The 12,845-nt window shown below is 33.5% G+C and overlaps 1 protein-coding gene across 11 annotated transcripts in view; it reads right to left on the bottom strand.

The window, feature by feature from the left end:
* Positions 1 to 12,845, bottom strand: part of PPP1R9A (protein phosphatase 1 regulatory subunit 9A) — a 364,328-nt gene that overhangs the window by 109,744 nt on the left and 241,739 nt on the right. For all 11 annotated transcript variants that reach the window (XM_049894806.1, XM_049894804.1, XM_049894811.1 and 8 more), the window contains one exon: positions 4,112 to 4,247. In XM_049894806.1, coding sequence (XP_049750763.1) covers positions 4,112 to 4,247 — 136 coding nt within the window. The remainder of the gene's footprint in view (positions 1 to 4,111; positions 4,248 to 12,845) is intronic.

Here is a 12,845-nt window from a genome sequence, read left to right as displayed (position 1 = left end):
TATTAAATTTGTTATTGAAAATTAAAATCTTGTGGAAAAATTTACCATACCCCTAGAATTTCATGAGATAGTGGTGACTGTCTGAGGGGGATATTCAAATCCTCCATGGTTACCTTTCAGATTGTTTAGGAAGAAAGAAGGAAACAAAGAAAGAGAGAAACAATAATTCTATTAAATCCAGAAATGACACCACTAATCAGATATATTCAGATATATATTTAAATTTTTTTAATTCTTCAAATTTACATCTCTTTCTTCAGAAATGATACTACCAATCACAGATATATTCATATATTTTTTTAATTTTTTTTAATTCTTCAAATTTACACCTCTTTCTTTTTTATAGGATCCCACCTTTTATTCACTAGGATTTAAGCAAAGCCACTTCAACTTTTCTTTTTTTTTTTTTTTTATATCAGAATGTTCAGCAGAGGGGAACTGGAAAATGAAGGTAAATTAAAACTGATTCGGCTTTGTGCTTATTTTAAACTCTTTCAGTTTAAATATTTGAAGAAAAAAAGCAGAAATTTAAATAGGGTTTATAGATTATTACAGATTTAAATTTTTTGGTATATGACTTATAATCATTTCCTAAAACATTAAAACATATTTTATACACACACACACACACACACTCATATATCTATGCAGTACATGATGAGGTGCTCTTATTCCTAAATATGGTTCTAATAGAGGACCATCTTAGTTTTATAACTCAGGGATCTATTTCTCACATTAAAATGTTTTCCCCAGCCAATTCAAGCAAGCAAGTTTACTCTGTGGATGTGACAAGTTCCAAGTTTGAATCAACCTTGGATGACATGATCAAAAGTAGAGGCCATCTATCCTTCACCAGACAATGTTGATCTAAATGCTGGCTCTAGATATTAGTTAGATGAACTTGGTTGCTCTGCATCTAATTAAAGGTGTTTCTGGCTTTTTCTGGCTGGTCCAGGAAATGTTACAGGGGACATTGTCAAATAAAAAATGATTCTAATTTTGAAATCACAAGCTGATTCTATAAATTATAAGAAAAGGGAGAAACCAAGTGATTGACTATATATATTCAGGATTTGTTCTAACAAAGATTTATAAATCAATAAGCCGTTCAATTACATATGAAATTAACTCAGTTATTCAAGGACCATTTATCCACTGGATATCCAAGCCTGGCTCTTCTCATTTCCTTTAGCATCTTGGATATTTTATTTTTCATTAACAGAGAAAAAGTAAATAGAGAAAAGGAATGTAACATTTCAATGAACCAGTTTAATAATATTTGGTAGCATTAGTAAAGAATCAAGTAGACACACTGAAGCCTTTACACAGAAGTGAATTTTCATTATCTGTACAGCTTTCATTTCTCCTACACACAAAAAAATAATGGCTGATTTTACGTGGGCATGTTTTAGTTAGAATGTTTTGGTGAGGCAAGAAACGGAGAAAACACAAGTTGAGGGGAGGATGAAAGATAGATACAAAGGAAAAGGCTCCTTGACCTTTTCAGGAAAGCTAGGGTTACTTGAAACATACTGGCAAGCACCCAACTTCTTCAGCTTGCAGAAAAAATAAACCATTTTACTTAAAGCTAAACACTAATGTTTTTGGTAGAATATTTGTTTACTCAATTATTTTTCCCTTTAAGCACTATAAAGATGGTATTTATAGACTGCTACCTAGAAAAAAATGATTTGCCGAATATTCTGATTCCTCTATTATTAGAAATACAGAAACTAAGCATTATAAGAGGTTCCAGCACCCAAAACAGGAAGTCTCCTTCCAACATTTCTTGTTACCCAGTTTATTCAGTGTGTGCCTGAATACAGCCAGACCCATCAGGAGAGTATGTCCACTCCATTCAAAAACAGTACAGTGTGTGGTGAAGAGTCCAGGCTCTTTAGAGACCCTATTATTCCAATTCTAAGTTTTCCAACACTAGCTATCACTAGGGAAAGCCTCAGTTTCTGCATTTCTAGGAAAAAAAAAAAAATCTCTTCTGGTAGCTATACAGATGAACTAAGATCATGTAGGAAAGGCGCCTTGCCAAGTACCTGGTCCTCAGTATTTATTTACTCTCCTCACCCCTGGAAAATATCCCCTCAGGTGGCAATCAACTCTGCTTTCCTTAGAGAAACATGTCGACAAAAATCCCACAGGCAATCTTCCACTTGTCCTGTGATGTGCTACTAAGTATAAATGCTGGGTGGCAAATATTCAGCTTCCATTTACTCAAATTTTTAAATTAGAAAAGATTCTAAAAGGGGGAAAAGATTTTAGTTGTTTGAGTTGAAAACTTTTAGAGATAAATGGAATCAATTCCTCAGAATAACTGGAGGAAGTACGTTATCTAAAATTTTCACTTGGGGAGCCTGAACAATTTATCTTAATTTCCTTCTCTCCTTGCTAGACCTGATGCCTTCTTGCAGGCTCATGGAATGTTAGGAGCTAGAAGGAATTTAGAGAGGCAAGCCCATCCCTGTACTTTACATCCAAGGACACCGAGGAACACAGGCTAGAAAGCTTGGCCGCCTCACTTTCCACCATTTGATGTCACCATACCACCCTCAAGCTCAGATCCAGAATCTTCCTAGCACAATGAGGAGGTATATGCGGCTTTCAAAAAACAAATCTGCACAGATTGGTTCTACAGTATTAAAATGGGTTTGCAGTGAAAGCAACTCAGTGTCTCTGATAAAATACAAAATACTACTGCCGACAATTAAAAATTAGGTAACAGTGTAAGTTCAAATATTTGAGAAAACAGCTTCTTTTATAGTTCCAGAATTTAAGACAAGGTATTTTCATATATATCAGTATAGTGCGAAAATATTTGCCATTTAAATGAATTTTTCAAGTGAAAAATTATGTCAGATAATTAGAATTCTAAGAGACTAATTCATTCACATAAAGGGGTTTTCAAACTCCTGAATCAAAAATAAATCTGACACTTCTCATTTTTTACTATAAAAAATGGAGAATGCATTCTTATACTAAAAAAAAAAAAAACATGAAACCTTAATACCTTTTTGGGTTAAAACATTTCAAGCCGAAAATATGTGGGAAATGTTTGGATGTCTGTTTATTAATCTCCACTATGCCCTAGCTATAAATCAAAAAAGTTCTAGAAAATAATATATTCAGATCAGTAGGGGCTCAACATATGAAGTTGTACTATGCTTATATAAGCTTGTATAGAGAAGAGTATTTGTTTTACTTGAATATTTATTATGTTTATGAAGTATGAAATACTAAAACTAACTACAACTAAATTGTTGATGGATTTTTTGACATGCCAATATGAAACGTGTATGTTTAAACATGTTTATAATAAAACATGTTGTTCCATTATATCCATGTATATTTGGCATTCACATTAGAAATAAACCAGCATCTGTATTATATTACAACATACAAGGGTTCCAGAGAGCCGTTTTCACTTGGGGGTTAGCTTCATTCATTTACTTGATCTTCTACAGAGAACAGGATGCAAAATTATTCCAATATGTATATACTCTACAGAACATGTGCTAGTGGAAAAGCTTTGTTCTGCTTTATGTTAGCACAAATCACAGTAAGCAGATCCAAAGAACTTTCTCTTCCTGGGAGAAAAAAAAATTCTTGGAAACATTTAGCAATTTTTGGTACTTTTCTGTGAATGTGTGTGTGGATGTATGTTTTTCGCTTAAGATGTTTACTGATGTTTTGAAGAAAAGCATTACATGCTTTTTGTAGAGAATTGGAAAACATATAAAGCAGGGGAAGAAAATCACCTAATCCCAACACTTAAAGACAACTGTTACTCACATTTTATTTTTACCTCTTTGTGTATGCCTACGAATTTCTTTATATCAGCGTGACAAAAGACTTATGTGATATGTGATTCCAAAGTCTTCATATTGTAAATAGGGTACCATTATTTTGATTCATAATTAATATCAAACACAAATAATATTTCTTTTCTGTGGAATTCAGTTTTACCTGAAGGCAGACAGATCCTCCTTGCAGATCTACAAAGAACCTGTCACACTTTTCATACAGTAGAGAGTCTTATAAAGCAGGAAATACAGTGAAAAGAACTGCAGCAAAAAGAACATATGTAAGTTCTACTTACCTCATCATCGTCAGCATCGTACTGGGCATAGTGCTGCTCAAGCAGCTCTCTTTGGCGCCTTTCTTGTTCCAGGGTCTGGCTTATCAACTGGGCAACCTCACTCACTTGTCCTGGTCTTTCCCGCCCAATAACAAATCTGTAGAAAGGTTAAAGAGAACTAATACAGTTAGACTCTCCAGCAAAAATGAGTGCTCAGAAAAGTAATCAAGCTTAATATCTCAGCAGGGTACATGAAGCTTCAACAAAATAATATCACCTATATACTTCACATGACATGCCTGGGTAGAAGAAAAGGTTAGCTGAGCAATTAAACCAATTTTTGAGGACACAGCCCATAAGGAAAAAGAAAGAGAAAAAGTAAAAGACCATAAAAATATCTTAAGAATTATCACTGGGAGAAGGTATAACAGATGTAATCCATTCTAAAGTACTTTACACATTTTTGATACCTTACAAATGAAAGCAAACTAAAAATGTAGTCTTTATAATGAAAAACTGCTTCAAAAACATTTTAAAGTGCAGCATAACTTAGCTGAGTAAATAAATGGAGGGGCACTGAATTTTTTGTTATTATAACTTTGGAGAAAAATGAGAAAACGAAGGGTAAACAGAAATACTATTTTTTTAATTTTGCTTTTAAAATGGAAAACTAAAATAATAAGAGGTGCTGAACTAATTCAAATCTCCTTCTAGAGAAAGAGGGAAGGGTGAGGCTTCTAGAAATAAAGGAGAAAAGGAAAATATCTGTTGATATTCATTCTCATAAGAAAAAATTCTAAAGACAAAAACCAGAGAAGACATTTACTGACGGCAAGCAACAGTTATGATATAATCTCATCAACAAAACATGTTTTGTTCAGCAAGTTAATATTCACTTTTTAACATCTTTTCATAATAATATATGGTTCTATTATATTGAAAATGAAAATGTCTCTAAGATAGTTTCTAAATATCACATCATTATTTTAAATGTGAGTTTAACCTTCTAATTCTTTACTTGATTTTTTTCTTCTTATAATATGCTGCTGTATTTAAGCATAATTTTAAATTAAATACTCCAGTATTCTCTATAAAACCAAACCAAACCCATTGCCGTATGGTCGATTCTGACTCATAGCAACCCTACAGTATTCTCTATAAAAAAAAAAAAAAAATTCTCTATAGAAATGTATAAAAGCTCAAAATTTTTAAAGTTTAGAAATATTTTTATATACTTTCAAACAGGACTTACTTTTCAAATTATGCTTAGACGTTCATTTATCATTTAAGTTATTTACCTTTGGGCATTAAGTATTAGTAGAATTTATAAGTGCTACAATTTTTCATCTTTATTGAAGTATAATTTATGTACAATAAAATACATCTATTTCAAATGCACAGCTCAGTAAGTCTGACAAACGTATAATCATCATATCAATCAAGATACAGAACATTTCCATCAATCCAAATATTCCCTTATTCCTTTTCCCAGTAAATTATCCTCACCCTGAGGCCCAGGAAACCACTAATATACTTTCTGTCAATACATATTAGATTTGTCTATTCCACAGTATCACATAAACGGAAATGTACAGTGTCTGGCTTCGTTCACTCATAATAATGTTTTTGAGATCTAGTCATGTTGCAACTCTCAATAATTTGTTTCTTTTTATTGCTGAACAGTGCTTCATTGTATTGGATATATCACATTAGGTTTATCTATTCTTCTACGGATGGATATTTGGGTTCAGTTCTGGATATCATAAATAAAGCTACTATGAATAATCTTGTACATGTATTTAGACATAAGTTTTCATTTCTCTTAGATAAATAAGAGTAGGATTAATAAGTCATATGGTAAGTGTATGTTTAAATTTTTTTTAAATTACCAATTATTTTTCAAAGCAGTTGTGCCCTCTTATAGTCTCATGAGCAGTGCATGAGTTACAGTTGTTCCACATACTCATCAAATCTTACTTTTTTAATAATTATAATTATTAATTATATATTATTATAATTATGGCTTTAATTGGCAATGCATTGATGATTAACCATGCTGAGTATCATTTTATGTGCTATTGGCCATTTATATATTTTCTTCTGTGAAATATCTTTTTGAGTCTTTTGCCCATTTTTACAAATTGGGTTGTCTGACTTTTTATTATTGAGTTGTAAGGTTTCTTTATATATTCTGGATACATATTCTTATCTTATCTATATATAATATACATACATACACTTGTTTATTTTAGCTTCTCCTAGTCTGTGGCTTGCTTTTTCATTTCCTTAATTATCTCTTTCAAGGAAGTCCGATTTATCACTTTCTTAAAAAGAAATCTTTTGTTTTCTATCTAAAAAAATGTTTGGCTCCCTAAAGACTCCTGCTCTTCTTCTTAAAGTGTTATAGTCCCTGGGTGATGCAAATGGTTAACGCACTTGGCTACGAACCAAAACTTTGGAAGTTCAAGTCCACCTAAAGGCACCTTGGAAGAAAGTCCTGGTGATTTACTTCTGAAAAACTGGCCACTGAAAACCCTGTGGAGCACAGTTCTACCCTAACACACACACGTCCCGTACGTCGGAGCAGAGTCCACAGCATCTGGTTTTATGACGCCTTACGAATACAGCTTTATGTGTGATGTGTGGCAGGGATGGAGTTTTATTTTTTTTCCAAAGGGATGAACAGTTGTTTCAACATCATTTGTTAAAAAGACTATTCATTATCCCTACTGAATTACTTTGGCACATTTGTTAACAAGATTGAAAATTCATGAAGTCCTTATAACCTGACAAACTAATCCAGACACTTAAAAAATGAAAAACCAAACCCGTTGCCATCGAGTCAATTCTGACTCACAGTGACCTTGTAGGACAGAGCAGTACACATAATAACTATGCTGAATTCATTATATTTTTGGTAACAATCTAAAAGTGAGAGATGACGTAGTGATATAAAGGAATTGAGAAATACATACCCTAGAATGGTAGTTTCAGGCAAGTCCAGTTTGACCTTTTATCTTTTATTTAAACATATAACAGGGCAGGTTGGGAAGGAAGCCATTGCTTATCAACTATAAAGTTGGTAAGAGACTGAAGGAAGCAATTAATGTACAAAATGCATATTAATAGAAGACAGTAGCCAAGTTCAACATACAAGGTAAATTAGAATTGATTCATTCAAGCCATAATTTTTTTAACTCATTTGAGAATTACATTGTCAGATTTTTTAGCTCAACAGTGTTCCCTCAAGAATGCGAGCTTCCAGACAACTGTCTAAAGTTACTCTGAAGGGAATTAAGACAGAGAAATGGATGTGATTCAGAAATTATCCATTTCCCAAAGAGCTGAAACCACTGCTAATTACTTCTAAAGATGAATAAAGGAGTCTTAAGAAAAGTCTTGCGAGAGATCTTAAAGCATGAAATTATAATTAATTATTGTTGTTGTTAGTTGCCATGGAGTTGATTCTAACTCATTGAGACCACATGTGTGCACAGTACAACTGCTCCATAGGGTCTTCAAGTCTGTGACCTTTCAGAAGCAGATCACCAAGCCTGTCTTCTGAGCTGCCTCCGGGTAGACCTGAACCACCAACTTTTCAGTTAGCACTGCAGCACTTAGCCATGTATGCCACCCAGGGACTCCTGTAATTAATTATATAATAGTTGATTATATCACTATATAGTGATAAACTACATATAGCAGATCGAAACTCCAATAATTACGTACAAGTTTCTTTTTTTTTTTTCATGATTCAAACAAGGGTTATTTGTGAAATAAAAATTAAAAGGTATATATACATGTATGTATAATCAAAGTTTCAGAGGAAATAATAATTCATTCCACACTCCATAAGAAACTAGTATTTTAAATCATTAAGGCACAATTTATCAAAATCACCGCTTGGCTTTCTGAATTTGCATCAACAGTTCCACATAAACTATTATTTGCACAATATTAGTTTGTATGCAAAATCACTGTCCAGTCTGATGAAATAGAAATGATTTGCAGTTACATAGAACAAGGGACAATGCCTCTCATGAAATATACTTGCAGGTTACGTTTTGCTTTAAAAAAGTGTTATGCTAAAACACACACGTTTTCATTTGTGCAGTCATTTTGGTCAGTGTTATAGCATTCAGCTACACACATCCATTAACCTGTGTAATCTAGTATAAAGGAGCGCTGGTGGCACAATGGTTAAGCGCTCAGTTGCTAAACAAAAGGTTGGTAGTTGGAACTCAACCAGCCACTCCCCAGCAAAAAGACCTGGCGATCTGGTCCTGTAAAGATTAAAGCCTAGGAAACCCTATGGGGCAGTTCTACTCTGTCCTGTAGGGTCACTATGAGTCAGAATCAACTCAACGGCATACAACAGCAACAAACCAGGATAAATTATAGTACAGAACTTGCAATAGCAGAATGTTATCCTGTTAAGTACGGGTCAGAGGAAAAGCACACAGAAGTAGAACCAAATAACTCTCTCTGCTTCATTTCCCTCATGTGAAAATTAACATTTACCTCATGGGTCTCAAGAATTGATAAAAGAATAAAATGTGGTACAGGCATTAAAGGACTTTAAGGCATTATTATTATTATGACAAACCAGATAAAAGGTGCCACATTTCAAAAATGTGTAACATTCAAAATCCCCTTCTATACGCTCTAAGTGTTTGGTCAGTTTTTAAGCTTTGTAAGTATGTCCTGTGAGATTTTATGTATAATCTAGCATATATAGAATTGACTGGAAACTGTAAAGTTTAGGGTAAAAGTTATCTAAATTATGAATTTAAGGAGCATGAATATGCTATAGTAAAAAAAATAACTTAAAGGTCAAAAGTTTCTCTAAAAGAGAAAAATGGCTTTGATAGGATGACTCCACCAAACTGTAAACACCACTTAACTACCTCCATGATCTTGAATGTATTAATATTTCTGTACCTCACTTTCTTTCTTTGTAAAATAGGTATAACAACTGTAAGAGATAAATATTACATAAGCCATATAAAGTAAACCCTGGTGGCGTAGTGGTTAATTGCTACGGCAGCTAACCAAGAGGTCGGCAGTTCGAATCTGCCAGGTGCTCCTTGGAAACTCTCTTGGGCAGTTCTACTCTGTCCTATAGGGTCACTATGAGTCGGAATCGACTCGATGGCAGTGGGTTTGGTTTTTGGCAGCCATATTAAAAGCTTAACTGAGTACCTGTTGCCCATTGGGTGTTTAATAAATGTTTACTGTGTTATCCTCTAGATGATGTATTATTATTATCTAAGTAAGGTCCAATATTTAAAGTACTAATTGTACAAACTGTCCCAATTTTGTCTTATCTGATCACACTGGTTTTAAAAACAGAGTGAGATTTTGTGAGTCAACCATAAGAAAAGTATAGCCTATTTCCATTAAAGTTGCCACTGAAATATATAAGTATGAATTATATAAATATTTTAATTTTTAAAACCTTCAAAACTATAACTAATGAATAACATCCATCAGAAATAATCAATTCCTCTAAATAACTGACCAATCCTCATTCCCCACGGTATGTTTCTGCGCAATTAAGATTTATAACATAGACATTATCATTGCTAACTGCTTATGACAGTGCATGTATCTGAATCAGCTTCTTTCTAACCTTAAAGTTCTTTGAAGAGAAAGGTATTTTTCCTGTCTCTTCATAACAATTTCTTTTTTTGCTTCAACAGGAAACATGATCTTTTTATTTTTTAGTTATAAAGATGGAGGCAACAGAAAAGAAAATCTTTTGGATATTTAAATTAAAAGTTGAATATTTTCCAAGTTACGATTGCAAACAACGGCAATACTAAAACCAAAATCTACAGTTAGGGTTTATGTTTTTAGTTTGGCTTGTTTCTAGGATTTAAAAAAAAAAAAAAATCACCTTATTTAAATGTATATTATTTACTAAAAACTGCCCACTCTTCCCCTCAGACTGACATATAAGAGGCTAAGACAGATGAATCAGTTTGTCCTTTCCTTTTCATCTATTACCAGATCAAACAATGTCCATATACTGTACTCAGGAGTCTAGATGACTACATTATATGGGATTCATTTGATTAGTCCATTGAATTCTCTTGTGAGCTGTCAAACAAAAACTAAGGAACTATAAAACTGTACTTACAATTTGCTAAATCAAAGCCATAAAGATCTCACATGTTCTGTGTGAATGATGTGAGCGGTTAGACACAAAAATGATAATGTATGTATTCTTTTTCAGACATAAGTTGTTCTAAGACAAGTAATATTAACCAAAGATGACATTTAAGTGATGTCAAAATTTAAAAATTCTCAATGTGGAAGTAAATGAGTCTAGAAAAAGGAAAGGCTGTAACAAGATATAGTTATTCTTATATAATCAATTCTTGCAGTTCAACATTCTTTAAACAAATATTTATTGAATACATACCAAAAACCTAGAATGGTAAGTCTCTAAAAAAAAAAAAAAGAAAGCACAAGACTAATTCCCATTAAGATAAGCCTTGTACCATAAGATCACACAGTGCTTTTAAAGACTTTTGTTAAAAGTATCTCATTTTTCCTACGCTGATCACATTATATGGTCTAACTCAACTCAATCCCCAAGTAAGTGGTGGCAAATGTGTATCCAGCTATATTGACTAAAGTTTGCTGACAGCATTTAGAGGTTAATATTCTAAACAACAAAACACTTTTCTCTTTCTTGTTTGCATACACATATACTTCTCCTTTCTATACTGGAAGCTTGTATTTGAACAAATGTTTCTTGATCTATGTACAGGTTCCTCATAAAAACAATTAAGTGTTCTGAAGTTTCCATTCAAGAAGCAGGCATTTGAAAAGAAGAAGGGGATACTGGGTGGTTTAAAGTCAGGAAAGGTGTGTGTCAGGGTTGTATCCTTTCACCATACTTATTCAATCTGTATGCTCAGCAAATAATCTGATAAGCTTGACTACATGAAGAACAGGGCATCAGGATTGGAGGAAGGCTCATTAACAACCTGTGTTATGCAGATGACACAACCTTGCTTGCTGAAAGTAAAGAGGACTTAAAGCACTTACTGATGAAGATCAAAGATCACAGCCTTCAGTACCAATTACACCTCAACATAAAGAAAACAAAAATCCTCACAACCGGACCAATAAGCAACATTATGATAAATGGAGAAAAGATTGAACTTGTCAAGGATTTCATTTTACTTTGATCCACAATCAACACTCATGGAAGCAGCAGTCAAGAAATCAATAACACATTGCACTGGCAAATCTGCTGCAAAAGACCTCTTTAAAGTGTTGAGAAGCAAAGATGTTACTTTAAGGACTAAGGTGCTCCTGAGCCAAGCCATGGTATTTTCAATTGCCTCGTATGCATGTAAAAACTGGACAACAAACAAGGAAGACCAAGAAAAATTGATAACTTTGAGTTATGGTGTTGGCAAAGAATATACCATGGACTGCAAAAAATGAACAAATCTGTCTTGAAAGAAGTACAGCCAGAAAGCTCCTTAGAAGCAAAGATGGCAAGACTTCATCTCACGTACTTTGGACATGTTATCAGGAGGGACCAGTCCCTGGAGAAGGACGTTACGCCTGGTAAAGTGGAGGGTTAGAGAAGAACAGGAAGACCCTCAACAAGATGGATTGACACAGTGGCTGCAACAATGGGCTCAAGCATAGCAACGATTGTGAGGATGGCACAGGCCTGGGCTGTGTTTCACTCTGTTGTACTTGGGGTCACTATGAGTTGGAACCAACTTGATGGTACCTAACCACAACAACATTGGAAGCTAGATTAATATAATATATAAACATTTGAAAATTTCAAAAATCAGGGCCACAATAGATGAACCCTGATAGGAGGGGAGAAAAATGCACAACAGAACTCAAATTCTTAAGAAGTTCAGACTTACTTAGCCAGTTGAGACCAGAAGACTACCTGAGACTATCGCCCTGAGATATTGTTTAAACCTTGAACCAAATCTATTCCCAAGATCACCTGTTAGTAAAATAACATAGTGGCATACAAAATAAAGGTTATCACCCCTAAGTACAGTGTTCTACCAAAAAATCATCTATATGAGACCAAAAGGTCAACATTTACTCTAAAGCAAACATGAGAAGATAAAAAAAAAAAAGATAAGGGGGCAGGAAAACTAGAGTACTTGGAAATGGAACAACCAGAAAACAATTAAAGAGAATGCTGACTCATTGTGAAAAATGTAACTAATGAAAAATACATATAGAATTTGTCAAATAGGAACCTAATATGCTATGTAAACGTTCACCAAAAACACCAAATATTATTTTTTAAAATAATCTATGAAAACTTTTGCTTTTTATTCATCAATAAAAAGAAATGAAGTTCTGATACATGCCACAACATGGATGAACCTTGAAAACATTATGCTAAGTGAAATATGCCAGATACACAAGGATAAATAAGGTACAATTCCATTTATAGGAAACATCTATAATGGGCAAATACACAGAGACAGAAAGGAAATTAGAAGTTATCAGGGGATGCGGAGGGAGTGGGCAGTCATTATTTAACAGGTAAGGAGTTTCTGTTTAGGGTGATGAAAAAGTTTTGGAAATAGATACTGACAATTGCATAACACTGTGAATAGAACTAGTCCCCCTGAAAATGATTAAAATGGTATCTTAAAATATATTTTACCACAATAAAAACACAATATAAGAATTTTATCTTAAAAACAAAAACTTGCTTTCGAGAGCTGGATCTGAAACATTTTAACTT

The sequence above is a fragment of the Elephas maximus genome, chromosome 8 (genome assembly GCF_024166365.1).
Source record: "Elephas maximus indicus isolate mEleMax1 chromosome 8, mEleMax1 primary haplotype, whole genome shotgun sequence".
Taxonomy (NCBI): domain Eukaryota; kingdom Metazoa; phylum Chordata; class Mammalia; order Proboscidea; family Elephantidae; genus Elephas; species Elephas maximus.
Note: the sequence above shows the minus strand (reverse complement) of the source record. Positions and strands in the feature narration are given on the sequence as shown.